General features: G+C 32.4%; 2 protein-coding genes across 2 annotated transcripts in view; one reads left to right on the plus strand and one right to left on the minus strand.

Moving 5' to 3' along the window:
- Window positions 1–460: 460 nt before the first annotated feature.
- On the minus strand, window positions 461–17,081 carry LOC148603477 (uncharacterized). The gene is made up of 11 exons (XM_088552864.1): window positions 16,960–17,081; window positions 14,242–14,278; window positions 13,467–13,545; window positions 12,821–12,946; window positions 7,559–9,441; window positions 7,147–7,276; window positions 5,912–6,055; window positions 3,902–4,069; window positions 3,276–3,380; window positions 2,655–2,808; window positions 461–1,448 (listed from the first exon to the last, which is right to left on the minus strand). The coding sequence occupies exons 1-11, from the start codon at window positions 17,006–17,008 to the stop codon at window positions 1,207–1,209; spliced, it is 3,117 nt and encodes a 1,038-aa protein (XP_088408990.1). The 5' UTR covers window positions 17,009–17,081; the 3' UTR covers window positions 461–1,206.
- Window positions 17,082–17,308: 227 nt separating this feature from the next.
- LOC148603478 (uncharacterized) overlaps window positions 17,309–26,634 on the plus strand; it is a 38,130-nt gene continuing 28,804 nt past the window's right edge. Inside the window, exons 1-2 of the mRNA XM_088552865.1 lie at window positions 17,309–17,413; window positions 23,224–23,399. Of these exons, the coding sequence (XP_088408991.1) occupies window positions 17,407–17,413; window positions 23,224–23,399 (183 nt within the window). The 5' untranslated portion in view covers window positions 17,309–17,406. The remainder of the gene's footprint in view (window positions 17,414–23,223; window positions 23,400–26,634) is intronic.

The following is a 26,634-nucleotide window of genomic DNA, read 5'->3' on the forward strand; positions in this document are numbered from 1 at the left end:
GGGAGTTTTATATCATCAATCCATAACTTTTAACTAGCCTAAAAGTCTTCTCTTGTAAAAATGACCCACTCAACAGATTTCTGTGCAAATCAATCCATTTTTTTTCTGGTCAATACATACTTTCATCCAACTTTGAAGGAAATTGCTTAAACTAATTGAAGGCAGTATTCAATCAACAAAATAGTGATGATTGGCAGACCAGTAGGAAAATGCTAAAAATTTTATAAAAATTACAACACGGAAAGGGAAACATGCATTTTGTTCATGAAATACATTTTACTATTGTTTTAATATGCATATGCACATTTTTTTTTCACATTTTAAACACAAGAAAAAAAAGCAAACTTGAGCTAATTATTATCTCCTGTGGTATTTATATGTACAAACATGATTTAATGTAACCTACAAAATGCAATGTAGATAAATATAGGAAGTATGAGTAATAGGATTCAAACACACCTTTTGTAAATAAAAGTTTATTCTAACAAATACAAATACAGGAATGATCAATAAAAAAATGCTGAACACATATTTGAATAATTATGACAGTATTCACATGAGTAAAAAGGACATGAGTTTTTTGGGGTTTTATTTATGGAAACCTAAATAGCCAAAGAATGTTCTTTATATTTCAAGAAAATTTCCATTATTTTAAGAATTTTCTATAATTTCAGGAAAATTTGTGGAATATAAAGTCAATTTTTACATGTACAGCTATTCCTTGGTATTTCCATCTTTAACTTACTCAAAAACACTTTTAGGGATTTTAACCTTTCCTGGGACACATTTTTTACCTATTTCCTATTTCTGAGATTTTGAACTTTAAAAAACAAAGAGGGGAGGGCAAATCATGTTTAAAGCCTGTCAGAAGAAAAGAGCAAATCTTGATGGCTTTCTATAATTTTAAGGAGGTAGACCTAGGGTAAGGGACACAACTCATATAAATCATTAGAACATTTATATTCAGCATTTTACATCAATCTCGTATAAGCATCAAAGTAATTTGGGCTGATTTAATTCTGTTTCAAATGAAAGCTTGATAGGCTTAGGTGAAATTGAATATAATACAAACATATCACTGATTTCAAGAGTTATATCCCTTACTCTAGGTCTACATTCTTAAATGCTACATATTCTGAAACCCCCCCTCCCCCCCCAGAAAAAAAAGGATCAAATACACAAAATGATAATTTTTTTCATCATCCATTATAATATCCCTTTGAAACCAGTTACAATGTACAGATCTGAGATAGAGATTGTTATTGCAGTGTTGAAAGCTACTTTCCAACTATCTAGCTTTGTTTTATAACTATCAATTGCATCCCTGTGCCCCACACCACACTGTTGGGCATTCTGTCTAACAGTCTGTACAAAGCTATGGAATCCAGCTGCCACCTCTTCATAAACTGCAGGTAAATAAATTTCAGAGGAGGGTTGAAATGCCAAGTCTACAAAAAAAAATAATGAACACTATTGTAAAACACTATTGGCTCAAGGGTTGTTATGAAGCATAAATGATGCTTGTTTGCTGAATATTGGATAAAACAAGGAATCTGTGAACCACTGCCGAATAAAGTGATACCACTGGGTTACCAAGTATGCAAGTAAAAATAATGTATAATACACCATTCCAAAGGAGAGGGGGTATACTGTATTCCCTTCGTCTATGTATCCATTTGTAACAATTTTACCATCACAGTATTCTCAGCAACTACTCCTCAAAGCGGCATGAAATTTTTAGTAGCAGACTTTGCAAGACTCGTGCAAATTCTGTAAAAAGTCAGTACCATACCCCAGGAGAGGGGGTGCAGGGGGTTAACACCCCTCCTTCTTAATGGATAATTTGTCAATTTCATGTGTTTGACAAAACATGGCAAATAATGTCCTAGCACCCTCCTTTTTCTGAGGAACCCCAGTTGGCACTACTCCATTCCAAAGTGTCTGGATCCACCATTCAATGTGATACATCCCAAAAAAGGTTGCATGTTTTTATTTTTGTTGTTAAGTTGCTTTATTATGGAATATATCTTTTTTTCATTCCAATCTGTCTGCTCTTAGAAGATAATTTACATTGAAAATCCAATAGATTCTATTGTATTTTAGTGTCATTTACAGAGTTATCTCCCTTAAATTTCGAATTCTACAGTACATTCTATATAATTTTATCTCCTAAGAACAAGAGTTATATGAAAAGCTACATGTTAATTTCTGTTTATTATAACATTTTAAACAAAATTATCAAAAATAAAAATATGTAGGCTATGAATCACATTTTGCATGATTCTTATCCAAAGGGTTTAACACATTTTTCCTGTAGGAATGCCATATAGTGGAATTCATTTTAGATAACAACTTCTTGTTTACCAAAGACTTAATTTATTTCATTTATATTGTAGTTAAAAGAGGGGTATCACTAGTAAGCCATTACTCACAAATTTCTTGTTTCTAATGTAATTCATAGATAAATTTGACAAATCACTACCTTTATTTGATAAAAGTAATTCATTCTGTAATAGTATGAAAATAGGCTATATGTAGTTGGCTTATATTTTAAGCTCTATACAACAAAGACATAGGTTTAAATATGCAAGTCATCTGGAGACCTGGAATGCTTTGAAAAATTATAAAAAAAAAAAAAAAACAGAATGATCTACCTATTAAAAACTGGTACATTGTTTCTTCTGTATTACCATAACCAGGCAGTACCCAACCAGAAGTCAAAGTTGACTGAAGAATACTGTAACATCTGTTAAACTCTTGCTCCAATAAATCACAACCATTCTGACTGGGATGGCAGAGTACTACAGTCTGAAAATGTATAACATATATTTCAATAGTTATCAAAAAGCCTCCATGTAAAGTTGACCTCTGCAAAAAATCTTAACTGTCAATGACTTGTTGCTTCTATTCAAGATGGAGAGAAGAATCAAGTATTTAATCTACCTGCCTCTTTTCAAGTTGGAGTAAAAAATCAATGCATTTCTCATTCCCTTTTATCATATTTTTTTAATTTTACAGGTAACCTTAAATATACTAACATGCTGACCCACAAACTCTATTTTGCATGCAAAATAATTTTGTCTTATCACATCAAACAATAGGCATTTCATAAAATAGTTAAGTTTTTATATAATTTCTTATTTGAGAAAACTTCACTCATATGATAATGTTATCATCATGATCATGAGAAAATATCTCTTTTAAACTATAGCCCTGATTTTGATAAAACTTGACAGTTATATGAATCCATTGTTTATATTTTATAATTTTGTTACCTGTATATTTCCTCCCTGGACCATGGGACAAATAGTCATATAACATCTGTGTTTTAACATCCAATCTTCTGAGTAAGGCACTATTTTAACCACACACACATTTTCCTAAAGTATAAAATTGAAGTTTAAGTTAATCAGTGTTGTTGATTTTTAGAAAATATGAAATTGACACATGTAATACTTTGTGGAGTTCAGAATTTACATGGTCTCTGTACAAGGATCCTTTGGTAAAATAGGGTTTTACATTGAAATAGATGAGTTTTACATTCACTTCAATCCAGGAAAAGTTTTTCATATAAAATCAGGTCAATTGAGATAAGATCAGTTACATGCAATGAGCACAAATTTGACAGGAATTTCAACTGGTTACTTCTAAGACCTTTTACCAATACATTGACAGGAAAACTTTTGAAATGTATTTCATATTCAGAGATGTATTCCCAACATTAACTGGTCTTATATTCATGAAATCCAAAATTTGTCTTGTATACAACAGAAAACATGTTTCTAGCAAATTTGAGATAAATGTGCTATATGGCATTTTAAAGTTCTACAACCTTATGCAAATAGCTTGTTTCACCAAATCAATTCATTTTCATAGAAAATGGTACATCACAAAAACTTACCTCTATAACATCAGTGATATATGTAACCAAGGAAACATCCATGTGATTCGCCAATCTTTGTAGCACTTTGAACTTGACATTGTCAAGGACAACTACTTGTTTAGAAAGACACAGGTCAATTACACCTGGTGACACCAGACCTCTTACAAGTAAACATTGTATGTTGTACTGAAAATAAAATTTCATTAAATGAAAACATTGTAAACATTCATGATTAAGAGTTGGTTCTGATACTGGGGTCATATTGATTTGCCTCATCCTAAACTAGTAAAGTTACATATCTGTTAACCTTTGGGAGATTCTCCCCTTTGTCTCATTTATTGTGAAAGAGTTTTAAGTAAAAGCAATTTTGTTATGAAAAAATCAATTATTTAATATTTTTCTCAGAAAAAAATAATAATTTCAGCTAAAAACCTACCTCAGATCTTGCATTACATGTGGAAGATAAATTATTTCTTGATTTTGTGGGAGTCTCCCTCCTAATGTGGGAGGGTTAACAGATGTAAGGTTAATATAAGAAAGGTTTTGTTTTCCAAATAAATAATGAAGTAGAAATTTTCTTAAAACAGCAGATCAAAACAATTACAGTATATTCTATATTTCTTTGCCAATGTTTCTTAACATATGACTAAATTCTTTCCTCCACTTCATTCTCAGCAAGGGATTAAAAAATATCAGATGAATCCAAGTCAATGAATATTTTATTTCAAGTTTTTAACCATGCAATTTTTTCCTAGTTTTCTATAAATTCCATTCTTGGTCAATAAATTTTCTATTTAAATATCTTTGAAACTCTTAAGAAGGTATCCATGCATAATCCAGACAGTGGATGGCACATGACAAAGTTTGTTTTCAAAATTTTTTTATCCATTTCATATCATGATCATTAATGCATCCTATCTCAAACTTGAGTGTTGGTTTTTGATTAACTGCAACAGTTAGAAAGAAAAATTACATAAAAAAACATTGAAATTCAATGAAAAAAGGAGATAACACTTAACTTTTTGTGCAAAATTTTGTTGCTTTTTTAGAGAACTTCAAAATCTTTTTACCATGCCATCCATTGTCACTTTAAAAAAATCTTTTCACTTTTTTAAAACATACATATAATATAAACATTACACTGGAACAAAAAATTCAGTGGGATAAAATTTTCCAAGTGCAAACTATATCATAGGATCTGCCAAATTTTAACATGGACAGCCTCTTAATATTGAAATATTTTCAATCAAAATTTGAGAAAAAAACACCAAACTGAAGGAGAACCTGAAAATAACCATGAAACAATCATAGAATACTACATGTAAGTAAATGTACGTGTACTACAAATATTTTAGTGCCTAATGTTATTAGATTGGATTAAATATATTTTATTGTTCTAAAGAACTTATTACTGAAACTAAGGCAGTTTAATTTTCACTATTTTTGTAATGAAAACTGTTACATAAAAATAGAGCTGTATCAAATATTTTCTTCTGCCTGTAATAGGACAAGCAAATGTAAAATAGACTGTGCATGAGTACATTGAATAAAAAAAAACATTAAGATAGTTTCCTGGTTTAACAGGGGTTTAAATCTACATACAATGTAACCTCATTTAACCGAACCCCTTTCAGACTGTAAAATGTTGTCAGTTTGGACAGGTATACAATAAATCCAGGTTCAAAATACATTTAAACTGACACAATGGGACCTCAAAAGTTGTATAGGGTAGACAGGTTTTAGGTTAATTCAGGGTTCCGTTCAGATGGGTTTCACTGTATTTGAGAGGAAGGATAAGGTCCTGGACTTTTCCTCGTTCCAAATCAATGGTCCACATAAAGAAATTTAACAGTTTTCAATGAAGTATCCATAAAAAGAATTGAAAGTCAGGGACCTAGATAAATGAAAGAAAAAGGTGCAAGTCAGAAACTGAGAGTCCCAGCTCTCAGACCAGTTTTAATTTTAACTCTTTTACAGAACTTGATGTAGATATAATGATCAGCAACCTAAAGCTTTAAAACTACTCACCAGATCTATGACTTCTGCTACAGAATTTATCCATTTTGCTTGGCTGCTAATCTCCTGAATTCCTTCAGATACTAAAGTCCATGATTTTAATGGGTTCTTATGACCAATATGCTTGTAGCTTTGTGAAAGATCTCCATTGACTATCTAGAATATTAAAGAGAGAAAAAAAATGTTTAACAGTTAATGATTTTAGCACACAAAACTTTCAAAGGACATTTATAACCTGTAAGTCTGTAGCTGGGAAAAAGTTCTCCAAAGACAATCTGATATATCAAAACTCCCTTCTAAAAAGTGATCCTCCTTGACCAATTTCCATGACAATCAATCCCATTCCAGATAACATAACTATTTACCATTGACTTAAGTTCAGGGAAATCGGTAAAAAAAATGGAGGTGCTATCAAGATGAAGAAGTAATGATGGATGCTCAACAGAGAGATTTATAGTCAGGGAGATGGACAGATGAACAAAAGAACAGACTGACGGATCAAAAATATTTTACCCCTGCATCTCTGACAAACATTTTAACTAATTTATAGTCATTTATGTACATATATATTCTTATTGTTTACGAGAGTCAAAATCTAATTCACAGTGCTGATTCATTGGATCACCTATGCACTTGATATCTCTTATAGTATGGTTGAACTTACCCATCTATAGAAGAACAGAGACAGAAAATGTCTATGAAAATTTCAGTGCAACTTGATAAGTCAATGTTATCTATATAATAAATATTTTAGTTTCTGATAATCATATATTTTGTTAGAATATATGGGATAAAACAAACACTTTAGGCAGTAACCTATTGATTTTCAAAATTTGTTTGGGAAAAAAATATTGTCGCCAGCAATGTGAAAAAATATTGTACGTTTTTATACTCTCAGCTTTATTCGTAAATTTGAAGAAAAAAAATTGTTTTTGACATGATGCGAAAAAAATAAATTTGGTTTTGGAAAGGCTAAAAAGAAAACCCAGAGCCGCCAACCCCCCCCCCCCCCAAATAATAATGTAAAAATACAGTCATTAATCATCTTTTGTAATATTCCATGGTTATATATATACATCTCAAGTCTGGCTAATATAAACAAGTTATTTGGACAATACTATGAAATAACATGTATATAAATTATTGTAGTAATATGAGATGAGTGAAGTGAAACATACTCCAATAGTAACAGAAGTTTATATCAATAATTTCAAGATAAAATTAGAATACAATAAACTGATACTTACAACAGCTCTAAGTGAAGAATCACCATGACATGTAACACTGTTGATCGCATCAGATCTGACAGTTGTCACCACACCTTGTACAGAAACTGGCTTTCTAGACAGTGGTCCCTCTATACAAATACAGTCTATTCTGAAAAAGGATGACATTAATGAAGCTCAAATAATTTGACATCAAGTTTTGTTTCATCATAAAATCTTAAAAAAGTAAAATCAGAATTTGCATATTAGTTCAAGAATAATGTACATTGTAAATAGAGACTCAAGTTTATAGATGATTATTGTTTGAAATACATGTATTTTTTTTTATTTTCATGAATTATGGGTACATAATCCTAAAAAAATATTTTTGCTTAAAACCACCAACTGATGTTTTTTTCATACTGGGTATTATGTTATGAAATTGTTCACTTACTCCATGCTGCTTTGGTGTTCTGTTGAATCTAATATACACTGCATCATTTCTTCAGATCCATGACTAAGACCTAAAGCCATATTAGCAAAATTAGATTTTAATAGACAACAACTGGACTGTATTTTCTTCTGTTTTGAAGTCAATTCATCTTCCCTGTTAAAAGCAAATTTACCTCCCTTGTCACAATATTCATCAAGAACAGTTTTATTTTCAGTAAGTTCAACTATTTCAAGACAGTGTTTTGTCTTTCCAATGCATAGTTCTGTAGATAAATCCATGTCAGAATTGGTACTGTCTAATTTTACAATACCATCATTCTCTTCCATATTTTCAATGACGAAGTCAGAACTTTTGAAATCATCTCCAGATTTAAACTGATTGGATTTTTTTTTTAAATTTGTAACAGTTGAATCAATTGTTTTGAAGTGTCTGCTATTGCATAGAATATTTGAAGCCTTAGATTTCCCAGAGCTTCTACCTAAAGACTGCAGCAAAGTATCAATTGATTTATGACTTGGTTTTCTATGGTCTATGTTCTTGCTTCCAGGGTTAGCTACAAAACTACTGGAAACTTCTCCAACATTTCCTTCTCTGATTATAAAGGTATCAGTATGACTGTTATTTACAACTGGTGTTGAAGATGGAGTTGTTGAAAACTGGGGTAAGCTACCTGTATCTTCCAGATCTTTTTTAACATTTTCTGTGTTTTCATAGTCATTTTGAAATAGGGCACCTTCTTTGGCATCCATCACAGTAGAACCAATAGTTTTGTAGTGTTTGCTGTTGCCTAGTATTTGTGATGACTTTATTTTACCAGTATGGGAGTTAAGTCCTATCAGCAAATCATTGATAGATTGAACACTTATTTTTTCCTTAACTGACTTATGTACTTCTGTTGTAACAGTCATAGAGTTAACATTGTCTTTTGCCATATTCTCAGTTGATTTTAATGGATATTCTGCAGATATTTTCAAAATGCCAGTACTTGAGTTTTCTCCAAAACACTCATCAAATTCATCATCAGAGGTTTTCAATTCATCAATATTTTCAGTGCTTTTGTAGTCTTCAAAGCAATCTGCAAATTCATCATCAGATATAGGATCATCAAAGCTACTATTTTTGTGATGAAACTTGTCATTTTGTTTCATGGTTTTATAAACATCTTTTGATTTTCCATTATTTTTGCATTGAAATTTCTCTCCTTTAGTAGGATCTGATAACGTATTACCCTTAATGTCATCTCTGCCAAAATCCAAGCATTCAAAGTTATAAGATTCACATTTTTCTATGGAGAAGTTTGAGTCTACTTGATCAGATATTTGGTTGACTTGATCCAGGTTTGGTTTTTCACTTAACCCAAGCATCTCATTTGATATGCTATCATCTAGTAACCAGTCTAAATCATCATCCATATCACCATGGTAACATGCTCCTTTCATCTCAAGGTATATAATTTCTGTTTCCTCATGCTCTGTAGTGACTTTTTTCTGTATCCCATTACTTGCACCTGAAGATTTAGAAGGATCTGTTATAGGTTCATGTATCCTACTGCAAACATCTGAGGGTTTCCTTACCTCTGTTTCAGATTCATTCCCCCACGCAGCCATCACAGGACTTCCTTTCCATGGTTTGCTGGTATCACCTAAAACCATATCATTATGATTTAGGGCCCACATTTCTGAAGTAGGATTTGCTTTTTCTGTTCTGCACATTTCAATATTATTGTTCATTTGTTGTTTTGACCTCTCTGGATCTTGAGGAAATAACACATGTTTCTCTTGCTTGTTATCATTTTGAAATGGGATTTTAAGTTCTTCAGCTTTCACATAGCATTGGTCCACTATGATATCTATATATTTTAGTACATAATCTTTAGGAATTCCCTGAAAAAATAATATGAAACTAATATCTATTACAATGAAACCTGTCCAAAATGAAACCAGAAATAATCTAAACCAAACTTTTTCAAAATTCCTCTTTATAAATTTATATTGTATTTTGAACCTTGGTGTAAAGCAAACATCTGTAGATGGATTCAGTTCTGACAGGTTTCATTGTAGTTACATTACAATCCAGCAAAAGATATATAGCTTCAATTTAGAATGATCTGCTGGCCGAAATTCCTTTGAATTTATGGGATGTCAAAGAATAATCAAGGGAACCAAGGTTATAGCGGTAATCAAAAGAATGAAATCCAGGGACAAAGACCAGACATGGAAAACAGACATACATAACAAAGAACATAAAGTAACTAAAATTATACATACAAAGTAACAAAAGCAAACGAACAATTCAGACTCCACTAAAAACTAGGAGCATGGACCAGGTGCACCGGTAAGGTAAGCGTCCTCTGCTTTTCTAGAAACACCCGCCTAGTTGCTCATAAAAAGTCATGTTCAGGGTAGACAAACGAGGAAAGGAAAACTATGAACCGTTGAATAAATCAGTTTTCATGGTGCAGATTGATACACCATAACATTCCACAAGTTCATGATGACGACCATGAAACTTCTGTAATGATGACTTCAATCTTGTAGCAACATAACCCTGTTCCAGAAGAGTATTTGTTAGAGTTCTAGCATGATATAAAAAGTCTGCGTAGTTTCGGCAAGCTCTGGCATAATGTACGAGTTGTGATATGAACACTCCATACGCAGGTGCTGAAGGGATGTTGCCACAGATGAAAGGAAAGTTGACAATTTTGAATGAAAAGTCATCACATTTGTCGTAAAGTATGGTCGATAGTTTTCCTTTATCATTGATTTCTAAGTGTAGGCCAAGATATGAGGCTGACTTCACAGTGTCTGTAGTATCCTTTATCCCAAGTTATAGATGCGATTTATCAAATCCAGAATATTAGGATTGTTTAAAGATAAAACATCATCTATATAGCGGAAACTGAGATCAAATGATCTATTCAAACGATGTTCTTTCTTTTGGATCAGATCAGCTATAAAGTCAGCCTCATAAGAGTGAAGGAATAGGTCAGCAAGTAAAGGAGCACAATTTGTTCCCATTGGAATGCTGACTGTTTGTTGAATAACACGTCCACCACACTGGACAAATATGTTGTCAATTAAAAATTCCAGCATTTTGTAAACATCTTCCTCTGTATATTTGGAAGATGATTTGGAATTATTTCCTACAAAGTATGAGGAATCTCTACCAAGAACTATATATTTGTATCTAGATGTACCATCTTTTTTGGAAAAAAAAAACGATGTATCATGTTTTTAAGTCGGGATTTTAACTGAGTATGGGGAATAGAAGTATACAGTGTTGAAAAATCATAGGTTTTAATGTTATTATATTTAGATAATAGTCTTGAACCGATTGTCTCAAAAAGATCTTTCGAATTTTTCAGGATAAACATTGAATTAATACCACTACAGGAGTAACAAGTGGTAGGACTGCAGATCCTCTTTGACAGTTGTGAGTAAAGAAGTTAAAAGTTTTGAAAGAAGTTTGGTGGTACATTTTGCAGATCCAGCTATGAAACGTTGTTTGTATGGATTCTTGTGGAGTTTAGAAATCCAGTACACAGATGTAAATCACAATCATCGTCCTTGGTAGAGAGACCAAAAGAGGATAGCACAGATTTATGGTTTTCCACAATCTTTTCTTTGGAGAGTGTGGTAGCAGTGCTATTATTTTCTACGTCTGCCTCTGATAATAAACATTGGATGTAAAACATTTTGCAGACAAAAACAATGTTATTTTGGGCTTTGTCTGCTGGTACGACAACATATTTGTCATGTATACTAGACAATGTTTTTACTACATCGAAGTCTTTGAAAACCGATGTAGCCTTGGCACTCATTGACCTACTTAAAACTTTCACTAGTTTCAAAATTAAAGACCTCTCGGCCTTTAACCACTCTGACAGAGAATCAATGTCTTCTTGTTCTTGTTTTATCCATTTTCTTGCATAGTCTTTGACGGCATCCATAAGAACTTTAATGTTATAATTCCAATTTATGGAGTGTGGTTCATGGTACTTGGTACCTTTAGAAAGGATATTACACAGAGATTCGTTTTCGATGATGGTTAAATCTCCCGTAATGACGTGACCAGAAGGACCATATTTGAATGGAGAGTTTTTGCAAGAACAATCAAGAGGTTTAGCCTTGAAGTCCTCAATCTCGAGGTTCTGCAATATATCCTTTTATAACTGAAAATTTTGGATGCAATGGGTGAAGTATAGGAATATGAAATAATTGGTATGGATTTGTCTTTGAAATATGGGGTAATTTTGTTGGTAACGTTTTTGTGATGGAGGATGTTAGCCAGATTAATTGCATCTATACCTTTGTTGGAAAATGGTAGTGGAAGAAATGTTTATTGTGATGTTACAAGCATCTCGTTTTATCTTACCAATGGTTGAGATAAGGATATCTCATATGGATAAAAACAGGAATATGCTTGTCTCTTTAGTGAGAAATATAGCTGTTATCCATGACTATCTATCTCATGCATCTTCAGTAATTGGTATAAGACATAGGTGTCAGCAGAGCACAGATCCAAGTTGTGCATTTTCATAGCATATTATTCCAGCAAAGTTATTTTGAATGGTATCATTAAGTTTGTTTCTATTTTTAATAAAGAGTATTTCATAAATGAGTTTTGTCATTTTTATTCAATTGTTTTGAAGCCCTTTAGATCAGACATATGAAATTGTTAACACGTCAAGTATGTGAAATTAGCAAGATGAGTCATTATAAAAACCGATAATAAATAAACAATATATGTAACCTTGTATCTGAAATTACAATGACAAAATACAATGATAAATGGCTTAAAAAACATTTAAAATAAAAAATGAAAGTTACCTGAGTCCAATCTATTGTTGTTTAAGCACAGTTCTGCCTTAAAACCAGGCAGAAGCTTATGATTAGTGATTCATGCATTTCTTAATCCAAATTTAATTTTGTTTTGAAATTCTTCAGTAAGCCTCATAAACACTGTATTTGATAAGAATGAAAATTAAAGTATTAACACTAAAAATTTGGTTGTGTTCTATTAGAGAAAAGTACTGGAAAATTTCCCATCAGACAGATTTTTACACTATAACCAGTCCAAAAAAAATCATGTTACATGTAAGTAGCACATCTAAGGAAATAAACACAGTAAGAATAAAGTGTTGTTTTTTTTCAGAACTTTAGAAATGTATTTGAACCGCTTTTTTGGTTATCTTGAGATATGATGAATCACTCCCTGCCTGGTTTTTAAACAGACCCATACTTAAAAGACATGCATAAAAACCTTTTCTTTCAAGTTTCTGATGATTTTCAAGAAAACTCCCACCATAAAGAGTAGTGTCTTGACACCATAGCCATACTTCTCATTGAAAGCCTGGCAAACAGACACAATGTACTGTCCTACAGGGTGCTACAATTTAAATAATTTAGTATGTTACAGCTACTGCAGCTAATTGTAGATTTAACTCAAGAAGGCAAACAAATTACTGAATGCATTCATATGTAGATTCAGGAGGATTAAGGTGAATGGAAGCCCCTCTTTGAAAATTTTGTGCAAAATTTAGCAAATGTTAGCCTAGATAAAACTATTTTCTGGACTCTGCCTCCCGCCCCCCACACACACACAATTTATGGATCCACCCTTGTGCCTTGTGCATTGGCAAAGTGATCACACTTCTTATACATGTCTTTAAAATCACTTTAGCAAATGGCAAAAAGTTTTGACAAGCATACACTGACAACATATCTTGTCCTTTCAACAATAAAAGTTTGGCCGTGACTATCATAAAAATAAAGCAAAAGTGTACTTATGTATTCCTTTCATCCTTTTTTTCCTTCCAAGACATGAACTTGTAAAAAGTCCATAGTAATTGTTCATCATTTATTTAATATTGTGACACTTTTCTATTTTTTGTAATTGACTGAACTACCTTTATATCTAAAGCTGTGAGCAGTCTGCTTGTTTCACATATAAAGTATGAGTCATTGTCATCAACCACACACTTCACACTGTAAAATAATACAGAAGTTCTAAATAAAAGATAAAATTAATGTTAACACAGATATTTTTATTTGTTTGTCATAAATGGGTGCCTACAATTCACAGTTTTAATAAAAAGACAGAATCTCCTGGATAGCCATTTCTTTGTTTGAACAATTGTATAACCAAAGTAAACTCCCTGGGTCCCTTTCTGTATTGTATTATTATATGTACTGTATTATATGCCTTTATACCTGCTTTTCGTTAAATTAAGATTTATATAATCTCAAATCTGGTTAATATATTGGTTTGAAGGTGTGACTGAATATAAATATAAATAAAATATGTACCCTATGATAAGTAATACTTCCAAATTTTTAGTACATCTTTATAAAAAAAAATATTTAAAGAGAGAAATTGCAAAGAGACAATAAAAATATACATATACATAATAAAAAAAGGACCTAACAACATTCCATACTTCTTTCTGTTCAGATGACCTTTTTATAATTCTCAGGTTTTTCCCTTTGGATAATTCTTTCAAAATCATGAAGATGAAATCTGATTGGCTGATCAGAAAGGTCATCTGTACAGAAAGTAAAATGTAGTGTTGTTACATCCTATATGCAGTGACTGAATGGATCAATTGATAGGTCTTATTTTAATTAGACTGAAATCACAAAAGATTAACAAGGTCTATATATATTCAAACATCTCCTTATTACCTATTTCTTGTTCCAATGGTCGGCTTTACCAAATCACCTGAAATTAAATAAAAACAAAGTTTTGAATATCTTTATACATTTTAAAAAAAAAACTGACAGATTTCCATTAAAACATTTCACTAGGTCATCATGCACAATTTGAATAGTTTAAGTAAAACAGTAAGAAACATGAACTGGTATGAGAACCATGAGAAAATATGTGTTGCTGATTTTAACACTATAGTTAAGGAGGTAGACCTAGAGTAAGGAACGCAACTCTTGAAAAATCATTGGAATGCTTGTATTCAGCATTTTACATCAATCTTATGTAAGCATCTAATTAACTTGGATTCGTTTTATTCTGCATCAAACGAAAGCTTGAGAGGCTTTAGAGAAATTGAATATGATACAAACATATCACTGATTTATCCTGAGTTATGTCCCTTACCCTAGGTCTACATCCTTAAGTAGAAACAGATGAATATTTCACAACAATCCATTCTACTTTCTGTTCTGATGACCTTTCTGATCAGCTTTCATTTTTCATGATTTTGAAAGCATTATTCAAAGGAAAAAAACACAGGAATCTAAAATGGTTATCTGAACAGAAAGTAGAATGGAGTGTCATTGGATCCTATATGCAGCGACTGAATGACTGGTCAAATTTTCATTAGATTGCATAACCGCTAACTATTCTGTAATTGTTAAACACACAAAAAAGCTAATACACAACCGTATTTTAAAGTAACAAAGAGTTTGCCATCTACCTCTCCCACTTCAAGCTAAATAAAAACATTGATTTATTTCTTCAATTCCACTTTGTGGTTAAGTGGTTGGCAAAAATGTGACACTAGAGTGACTTCAGCCTCAGTAGACTTCTCTGAGCTTTAAATTATGTTCACATTAACACAGAAAGTATTGGCTGGAATTTTTACGGTACTCTATGGTGCCACCTTGAATCCCTTCTAACATTTTGACATTACAATGCAACTCAAACCTCTCAAAACTATTGATCAATTTTTCTGCCTGCAGATATTAGTTTTATTGCTCAGGTTTCAGTTTATTTGAAATAAGGATAAGTCAAACATAGCAACAACAAAACTCTATAAAACTTTAATATACATAAACTGTAAAATATACACCAGTATATATACACTGTACGAGAACTGTACAAGTACATGTATTGTTGAATGAGATCACACAATATCAGCATGTGTTTATGTAAAATTGTGATGATGAAGAAAACAACTTAAATGAGAACTCATCAATAAAATAAATTTTAAGATGAATTTCAGTGAATATCCAACCCTTAAATAACGTCTCAATTTTTGCCCGATTCTTAAAAAGAAATATGCTTTAATTTCCTGAATTAATGAAATTCCCATTTACAAAAATGTATGACTTGACTGGTCTCAAGATGTGCATGTGTTAAAAATTAAAAGAGATTTTTCAGATGAACATTACTTCTCTCCAATCCATTGTATAAAATTTGACACCCATATAGGTCACTTCATGAACTTTGATCATCAAAAATTCTAACTATAAATTATATGTAAAATACAGTCAAATTTCTTGTCTCATGTATATAGATTATTTTCCAAAGTCACAGTATTCATGGTCTTATTCCCAAAACAGTGGGAAAAATCACTGTCAAAGATTAATAAATTTTATCAATTTGCATAATCATTAACAATGACAGTTTCAATTAAAGATAAAAGAAGACATTAACTAGGCTGCCTAGCATTTACTCCTACAACTTAAGAATTTGGAATTCCTTTCCTCCATACCCCAACCTCTTATTTCCAAGCGCCATATTGTATAATAATCGTTCCAATGTTCTTTGAAATCGGCAGAATTACAGTAAACTATTTACCAATTAAAACGTTTAACACAATTTCTTCACCATAACACAAGAAAAGGTGACTAAACTGAAGAAAAACAAATGACCTACCAGATGAGAAAATCCAGCAATCCTGGAAAACCTTGTAAATGCAGTTAAAATGAACTTTATAATTGGTTTTTAGCTTTTTGAGTGTGTAATTCCAGTTGATAAAATTACGGATTTTAAAATTTGCAAAACGAACATTCATGTATCAAATTAACCAAAGAATTGCCTTTACCAACTTTAAGTTCATTTTGTCAAAAATATATTGTATTCCGTAAAATTGGAGACCTAATTCAAAATTGCTGGTCATTTCGACAACTATCTTCATTACAAATTTTTTCTAGGTATTTAACAAATATTTAGGATTTTTATGGCTTGATTTCCGGTAGGTTAAACCTCTTTTATGTAAATAAAAGACTTAAAATATATTAAAACACAGGTTAAGCTCATTCAATTTTGCAGTAGCTTTCAAAGTGTCAGACACAAGAGGTTAGGATGGCACTGAGTCAGAAAATAGCTTGCCAGACAACCTCACGCATTGCTGGAGTACCAAAGATTCAGTCAATTTAGGATGCAAATGTAATCAGTAATGTTTGAAAAATAAAAAGGAAAAACAATAGATCAAAGGAAAATGCTGTCCAATCAGAATATTTAGCTTCTAAGTGATTGCGAGTTGGCACTATTGCACAGAGTAAATGCGCTTCTAAAGTATGAATGCATTTTTAAATTAAAGAAAATTTGACTGCACGTGTTGTGTAATTTTGCATGCTGAGGTAGGGTACTGTGTTGATATAAAAAAAAATAATTTCAAATGTTACAAATCATTCTATTTGTGCTTAAAACAGTTAAATTACATAGTACGATGGCAGCATCAAATCCATTGATACATTCCAATTTATCCATGGTTCTTCACTACGGGTTATTTTTATCGCAGGGGAAAGAAACGGTCTATCGTACGAACAGTAGTCAATAGCCTAACTTCCGGAAAACATTGACTCACGTGATTTTGTTCATGTGACTGCAATTTGGGAAACGTGAAGCCGGAGCTAGCAGAAAGGTAAGTTTATCAAATGCATTTGTGCACTGTCATTTTATTCATACCATTTGCCTCAACTAAAGATTTCTTTTAACAATTGTGTACAGTAGTTTTTTTTTGTTTTTTTTTGTGAACAATACCATATTCAAGGAAGTATATTACGTATTGTGGGGTATTCCTATAAATGGTTCACCGTTACTTTTCGACATATATAATATGGGATAGACATTACCTAAATCAGCGAGTACTGTGAGCTTTACCATACATGTACCGTATGTGCGAGACTCGTATAAATAATAAAGGACATTTCAAAGCGGGGAAGGGTCGACCCGGATGATAATTTTTGCTTCGCAAGTGCAATATTTTTATTTATATTTAAGCAGCAAGCAAAATCAATATTTCTATTTGAAAATCTGTCTTGTTAATTAATGGGGGAGGTTTTTTTCCAGTAAATGAATAACTTGAACATCCCCCCTCAAAAAAAAATCCAACCCCATAGTAACGTAACAACAATGTCTCTTTGAAAAAAATACATCAATTATAGTGAGCACCGTGAAGCGCTGTGATCTCTACAGTATTACATGTACAATGTAAATTTTCCTTAAGGTTCCCCAATATACTACTGAAAAAACAAGAGGCTCCCAGGAGCCTGAATCGCTCACCTGGTTAAATTTTTTGCTTTTTATTAATTTTAAGGGCAATAACTCTAACAAGGAGTTCTCAGACAATTTTGACTCCATTTGATTCATTGGACACATTTGTAAGCCTTATAATAAGGATCATTTCAGCAATTCAAAGCTATTGGCTAAACCTAACAGATTTGGAGATGTATGCAAAAATCTGCTGTCTGACCCCATTGTTCTATTTTTAGAACTGGCAGCCATGTTTTTCAACAGTCAAAAATCAGTCATTTCATTAAGGATACCCTGTAAAGAAAAACCGTGCCAACTTTTATTGAATTTTGCAGACTAGTTTCAGAGGAGCAGATTTTTCAAAGTAATAACATCAAAACCAGCAAAAAACGTGAAAAAGGGTAATAACTCCAACATGGGCCAAATTTTGACCACAGATAGATCTCATCATGCTAAACACTGTTGACACTTGTCAGAATTTGGCTAAATCAAAAGGTTTTGGAGATAAATGCGAAAAAGTACTGTCTGACCCCTATGTTCCAATTTTTAGTAACGACGACCATTTTTTTCAACGGATCAACAATCCTCACATCTGTTCTATGCATGATACCTCAAGAAACATTCATACCAAGTTTGGTTCCAATAGGTCAGGTAGTGTCAGAGGAGAAGATTTTTAAAAGAAATTACATTCAAAATAGCAGAAAAACATTGAAAAATGGCAATGACTCCAACATGGCTTAACATATCAAAATGAAAATTTGTCCACAGATAGATTTCATCATGTTGAACACTTATTTTCCAAGTCAGAATTTGGCTAAACCTAATGGTTTAGGAGATATATGCGAAAAACTACTGTCTGACCCCTGTGTTCTATTTTTAGTAATGGTAGCCATGCTTTTTGATGAATCAAAAATCCCCACATCAGTTTTATGCACAATACCCCAAGGAACATTCAAAGTACGTTTGATTTTAATTGGTCAAGTGGTGTCAGAGGAGAAGATTTTGAATGAAATAACATTCAAAATAGCAAAAAAAACGTTGAAAAAGGGCAATAACTCCAACATGGCTTAACATATCAAATTGAAAATTTGACCGCAGATAAATCTCATCATGCTGAACACTTTTATTCCAGTCAGAATTTGGCTAAGCCTAACGGTTTAGGAGATATATGCGAAAAACTACTGTCTGACCCCTGTGTTCTATTTTTAGTAATGGTAGCCATGTTTTTTGACGAATCAAAAATCCCCACATCAGTTTTATGCACAATACCCCAAGGAACATTCAAAGTATGTTTGGTTTTAATTGGTCAAGTGGTGTCAGAGGAGAAGATTTTGAATGAAATAACATTCAAAATAGCAAAAAAAACGTTGAAAAAGGGCAATAACTCCAACATGGCTTAACATATCAAATTGAAAATTTGACCGCAGATAAATCTCATCATGCTGAACACTTTTATTTCAGTCAGAATTTGGCTAAGCCTAACGGTTTAGGAGATATATGCGAAAAACTACTGTCTGACCCCTGTGTTCTATTTTTAGTAATGGTAGCCATGTTTTTTGACGAATCAAAAATCCCCACATCAGTTTTATGCACAATACCCCAAGGAACATTCAAAGTACGTTTGGTTCAAATTGGTCAAGTGGTGTCAGAGGAGAAGATTTTGAATGAAATAACATTCACATGACTTTTTTTCATTAGTATTAGAATGTACACGTAATAACGGTAGAGCTCACACAACTTCGCTGCGCTCGCTATAAATGAAAATATTAGCATTTGTGAAAAGTTTCATCCTGGTTTAAATAGTCAGGTGATTGCTTTAGTCTATTTGCAATGGTACAATTTTGCAGTCAAATAATGCTATCCTGTTACACTTAAACACTGGTTGGTATTTGTGCATTTGCAAGAGGTCAAAAAATTCATTCATACATTCTTTATCTTTTGAATGTGAACTCCAAATTTTGCAGTTTAATAAAAGGTTCACAAAATGCAATTATATATACATCAGGTAGAGGTTTTGGGCTTAGACCCTAGAAGGTAACAGTATCTGACATTTTAAAAATAATGTTTTTATCACTATGGACCTACTATTGACATGACTGAACTGAATATGCATGTACGTCTATCTACATTTTTTTTTAAAAATAAATGCATCTTCCCCTATGCCAGTAAATTTAATAGATGAGTTGATAGGTATACTTTTTTAACAGATCAATCCCTCTATCAAAGTACATCTACAAATGTAGTAGAATAAGATTAGGATGCAGAGTGTAGAGCTGTTTATTACTCAAATTTTTAAACTTTATCATCATTACGAATACATGAATTATGGATTTTCTATAATACTAGAACATTTATAAAAGAAGCTTAGGAAAATTATATGACTGTATTGCATAAAAATGTTAAGAAAGGAATGGGATACAAATATATAATCATGCAAATCCATTATTTATTAGAACATTTGAGTATATGTAAGTCCTATTTTTAGCTCACCTGGCCGAAGACCATATGAGCTATTGCCATCACTTGGCATCCGTCGTCATCGTTAACAATTTTTCAAAACTCTTCTCCTCTGAAACTACTTGACCAATTGAAACTAAACTTGGTATGACTGTTCCTTGGTGTATCATGCATAGAACTATGGTGGGGATTTTTGATGCGTCTAAAAGCATGGCCGCCATTACTAAAAATAGAACATAGGGGTAAGGCAGTAGTTTTTCGCTTATATCTCCAAAACCGTTAGATTTAGCCACATTTTGAGACAGGTGAAAGTTTTTAGCATGAAGAGATCTATTAGTAGTCAAATTTTCATTTTAATCTTTTCGGCCATGTTGGAGTTATTGCCCTTTTTCGACGTTTTTTTGCTATTTTTATTGTTATTTCTTTCAAAAATCTTTTCCTCTTAAACTGCTTGACCAATTGGAACCAAACTTTGTGTGAATGTTACTCAGGGTATCATGCATAGAACTGATGTGGGGATTTTTGATCCGTTGAAAAAACATAGCCACCATTACTAAAAATAGAACATAAGGGTCAGACAGTATTTTTTTGCATATATCTCCAAAACCATTAGGTTTAGCTTAATTTTTAGATAGGTGAAAGTGTTCAGCATGATGAGATCTATCTCTGGTCAAATTTTCAATTTAATATATTAAGCCATGTAGGAGTTACTGCCCTTTTTCAACATTTTTTGCTAGTTTTGATGTTATTTTTTTCAAAAATCTTCTCCTCTGGCACTATTTTACCAATGGAAACAAAACTTGGTATGAGTGTTCCTTGGAGTATCCTGCATTGGACATGGTACATACATGTATACTTGAAATTAAAACCTGATACAAAATGTACATGTGATTATGGACATTTCTATCTGTGTCCTTCTTGACTTGACCTTTGAACTTTATAAATACCTTTATGTGATGTGTCTTGAATTATGATCAAATTTCATGTGATGACAGGAAATACCTCCAGAAATTATTTATACTCGTATTTTAGGACATTCATTATTATTTAATGAAAATCAAAGTACTGAGATACAGAGTCAATTTTTAAGATCTCTCATACATAATCCTAGATTCAGTTGAGCTTGGTATGAAATGATGATACAGTGGATTCCTGTTTATTGCATAGCCTATTTGTTAGAAAAAAAATATGCAATTAACAGAAATTATCATTTTAAGAGAAAATACGTAATATTTTAAATGTTAATGTGAGATGTATATTCTTTTCTCATGTTTACTTAGATTTCTGCCTTGGTGTTTTGTTAACGGGAAGAGAAATCATTGTTGTAAGACATAGGTACATTTTTTAGTAAAACTATTCAATAAGAAAATATTTTCTAACTTTTGGTCAAATGTTATGAGGAATATTTTACATGGATTATAAGATGGGAAATGGTTTTGTTTTTTTGACTTCCTATGTAACTAAATGGAATATGCATTGTACATTGTATACATTGTGTATTAGACCAAATACAAATGTATTATATATTGTTTTTTTTTGAGCTCCGTGCAGGTCCAGGTGTCAAAAGAATAGGCCTACATCATCGCTAAGCTTGTAAAAGGCGACTGAATAGTGCTCAGAACTCTAGCCAGGGGCTAGGGTGCTCTACACACAGAGCAACTGGGTTTTGTGCCCTAGGTGGTGGAATGGGGTACCCCAGGCATGTTACATGCTGGGGTCATCATGATGTAATATAGAAAATATGACCGCAAACCATACTGGTGCACCGTGTTGGGAAAGAAGCCCCATTCCTGGCACATTAAAGAACCCTGCTGTGGTATTCGATAAGAGTAGGAGCCTTTGCGCTAAATTGCCGACCCTACCCATTCCTCCCTTTTTCTAGTGGCTATCAAAATTTGTCAACCCTATTATCCTTGTGTCCCATCCCTTTTTTCATTTCAACATCATCATTTCATGTTCATTTTATCATCCATTTCATGTTCATTGCCTGAATATAGCTGAAATATTGCTGCCCAGGCGTTAAATCCCAACAATCAATCAGTCATTGTTTATTTGATGTTCCCTACCCAGAGCTAGCATGGGTAGATACATTGTAGATAGGATAAAATTTAATTTATGGACAGGCACCCAAAATCTGCTATAATTAATTTAACACTACTATTAAGGACTACTAGAAATTTGAATCAAGGTGAGAAATTGAAAATTTTCATGATTAGATTTAGAACAGAAAAGGAATATTTTTTTATTCAGGTTATAGCTTTGACAATAGAATATCAAGTTGAACTTTACTTGAAATTCTTTGTGATCCCATCTTAAAAAAAATCAGTAACTATGTAGACTTGATGTTACATAAAATACTAAATCATCCTATACAATTCTTGGTTACCAGTGGTTGTGAATGTACTGAGAGACTCTGAAAAAATTCCTTCCACCTAAAAATAGGAAGGAGTTTATAGCTGTGAGATTCTTACAAACAAAAATGTTAGTTATCTTTTCATCCTTGCTGAGACATAAGGCACGAACAAGCTTCACCCACTTCTGCATGTCCGTTAAATACCATGTGCTGAGCCTGCCCCCAGGTGTTACCAAGCTCTTGAAACTCCACGTGGTTCAAAGTCTTCTTTGCTTCCTTTTTCTTGGTAGTGCCCAATGCAAAGCTACATTTGGTGTTTTCTTATGTGGCATTCTTAGCACATGACTTAGCTCTCTAAAGCATTGCTGTTTATGTTGTGTTGTAATGCTAAAGTTTTTTTGTTTGTTGGGGTTTAACGTCCGAGCAGCAATATTTCAGCTATATTCAGATGATAATGCTAAAGTAGAGGGTTTCCTCAACAAAAAGCTGCCTTTGTAAAATTATCAAAAAAAACAAGAAGATTAGCAACATCAATCTTTTGAAAATTTCCAACTGCAACAGTACTACAAACCAAAGTGGATAAAAATATACTGTACATACTCTAGTGAGTGTAATTTCATTTTTCTTACTTGTATTACAGATATGTATATCCTTCTTATTTCTGCCCTCGTGGCAGTGGCCTCTGCTGACAGGCTGTTGTTTAAACCAAGATCATCATTTGCTATCGTCTGTCCTGACATGAGACATGAATGCCCTACTGGAAATACCTGCTGTATATTACCAACAAAAGAGTATGGATGCTGCCCTGCTCCAAATGTAAGCCAGTTATCAGGTTATGGAAAAAAAATGTTTCATAATTCATTTACTGCAGGCATTCCAAACTCATAGTAATTAATATTTTGTTCACTGTCCATTCTACTTAATATGCACTTACTGTTGATAAACTTTTAAAAATTTTGGCTATAATCTAAATGGCACACTGGCCCCACATTGTTTAGAAACACTATAGCCTCACAAATACTTTAAGTACCGTACCATATAAAATTCAGACATTGCTTATGGTAAAGGTGACTGATGGTGTAGAAAAAAAAAACCATCAAACAATCATGCGTTATTGGTCTACATATGCATGATATGGTATGTTTTTATGTAACAGTAGTCCTTTCTGTATACAGATGTGTATCTATTTTTAAGAAAACCATACATTTTTATCTCCCACTGAAACCAACCTAATCATACTTAATCAAGAACAATAACTTTTGCAAAGTACTAATTTCATAAACAGTCTATATAACTTTAATCTCAGAAGATTTTGTTCAAATTTTGTAGTATTGTAAGACATCATTTATAGTTGATCATATTGCCCCGCCATTTTGATTTGACCTATATTACTGGAGTTTGCCACTTCCAATTTTTTTTGCAATGGTGGGGACATACATTTTGTATGGCTACAAGTTGCTTGTTATTTATTGTCTTAATACATGTATATTTTAGTAATATTTTTATGCTACTACTTTTCACAATCACATGATCTTTTGACTTGCTGTACCTTATCATGGACTTTGATTTTGGACCTGGACAATAATTTCCTGTTTGACTACCAAGCTTTATAGTTTTACCATATGATTTTTGTTATAGAATTTGTGTATCAGTTTTCTCTGCAATGCTTTTCACAGCTTCTTGATATTTTGACATAAGCTTAAGATAGTTTTGCTATATACTTTATATTATTTGATTTCAAACTTGGACAACAACAATTTTCTGATTAGCTTCCTGATTTATATATTGACCATATGATTTAATCATGAAATTTTTGTATCAGTTTTCTCTGCAACAACAGCTGATATTAGTGGTATATATTGTCATCTTGTGGGATTTCATTTCAGGCTAAGGTGACAACAACTTCCTAATTGGTGACAACTGCTGACAGTTTGAGCATGTTTTTTTAAATTAAAATTTATGTAAAAGTTTTCTCATTTGGTAATTATTCACATTGTCTTTACCCGTGCAAGATGCATACAAATGGTTGTATTCTTGTAAATAAAGCTCTTATTATTGTATATATTCATTTTAAGCCAACTGTGTCAATACCTGCTGCCTTTAATGAGATTATTGCATAATTTTGCCATGTTCAAGATTTAAAGTACATGAAATTAGAGCTGGCATGATTTTTTTTAAAGATTACTTTGTATGTAGGGCATTTGTTTTTTCAAAAGTTTTAAACAAGTACTCACAGTCTCATGATTTTTGACGCAAGTTTATAGGATGTGAAATGTGCCATGACATGGGAATTGATGTGAAAACTAAGTTCATATTTTTATTTCATTTTAATATAATTCTTGACAACTTTTTTTTGCATTTATCTCCTACAGTCTAATGGGATTTTGATATAAGCTTTTCAAACATGTAATGATGATGTAGGTATGCCGTGCATGGGATTTGATTTCATATGATTCTATTACCAATTTTTTGTTACATTTTTCTCTGTAGTTTAAATATATTGTAGATCTAGGGTAAGAGTCATAACTCTTGAAGTCAGTGATATGCTTGTATCATATTTAATTTTACCATAGCATGTTAAGCTTTTATTTGAAACAGAATGAAATCAGTCAAGTTACTTTGATGCTTACATGAGATTGATGTGAAATGCTGAATACAAACATTCCAATGATTTGTAAAAGTCATGTCCCTTATCCTAGGTCTACTGCCTTAAAATAACATTTTCTGAAGAGTTTTCTCTGCAACCACTTGTCACATTCACTTGATATTTTTATAAGTTTTATCTAGATGTGATTTTTTTGTGGTCAGTTGTCATGGTGAGTTGATGGTCTTGGAATAGTGGCAACAAAATATTAATAAAATTCAATGCTTAAAGTAATTCTTGTACCCAGTTTATATTTATAATGATGTTCGATAAGTTATTATTTATGAAAGTGATATATTCACCTGGGTCAAAAGAGCTTGTCAATTGTAATATGTATATTAAAGATTGTAGGTGAATCACTATTGGACATTTACTGGCAGATTTCTTGTTTTTAAGTTTCATTGTAGGTGTATCATTAGTGGACATTTACTGGCAGATTTCTTTTGTTTCCTGTTTCTTTAAGTTTTGTTGTAGGTGAATCACTATTGGACATTTACTGGCAGATTTCTTGTGTTTCAGGTTTGTTGTAGGTGTATCACTAGTGGACATTTACTGGCAGATTTCTTGTGTTTAAGTTTTGTTGTAGGTGTATCACTAGTGGACATTTACTGGCAGATTTCTTGTTTTTAAGTTTCATTGTAGGTGTATCATTAGTGGACATTTACTGGCAGATTTCTTTTGTTTCCTGTTTCTTTAAGTTTTGTTGTAGGTGTATCACTATTGGACATTTACTGGCAGATTTCTTGTGTTTCAGGTTTGTTGTAGGTGTATCACTAGTGGACATTTACTGGCAGATTTCTTGTGTTTCAGGTTTGTTGTAAGTGTATCACTAGTGGACATTTACTGGCAGATTTCTTGTGTTTAAGTTCATTGTAGGTGTATCACTAGTGGACATTTACTGGCAGATTTCTTTTGTTTCCTGTTTGTTTGTATGTTTTTTTTATTTAATAAAATTTGTCTTGTTTGTCTAAAACTCTAAAACAATTATAGTCAGACCTGTAAAGAGTGACCTTCCAAGGGATAGCAATATCATGATAAAACAAGGCAGTTTTACAAGTATATCAGGCTGATTTTACATAGAATGCACAACATTGAGGGGTACCTGGGGTGAATCCAGGATTTCAGGTTAGGGTGTTAATTAACTAAAACCTGAATGCGAAGTGAGGCAAGAGAACTTATGGGGATGAAATTCTTGAAAAATAAGGATTACATGCAATTTTTCCCCCCATTTCAGTGAGGTGGGGTGTATGCCAGGCCTATTTCTCTTTGAATCCCCAATTGGATACTTTAATCATAGTCCATTAAGACGAGATATTGTTAAGTACAGGGGGTCACTCAGACAGGTTTTCATGGTAACATTCCTTGAGACGTGTAGGTTTCCCACACTCTATAGTGTGTTTGCACGAT

The sequence above is a fragment of the Perna viridis genome, chromosome 11, assembly GCF_037379345.1.
Source record: "Perna viridis isolate PV_CMFRI_1.1 ecotype Kerala chromosome 11, ASM3737934v1, whole genome shotgun sequence".
In the NCBI taxonomy this organism is placed as follows: Eukaryota; Metazoa; Mollusca; class Bivalvia; order Mytilida; family Mytilidae; genus Perna; species Perna viridis.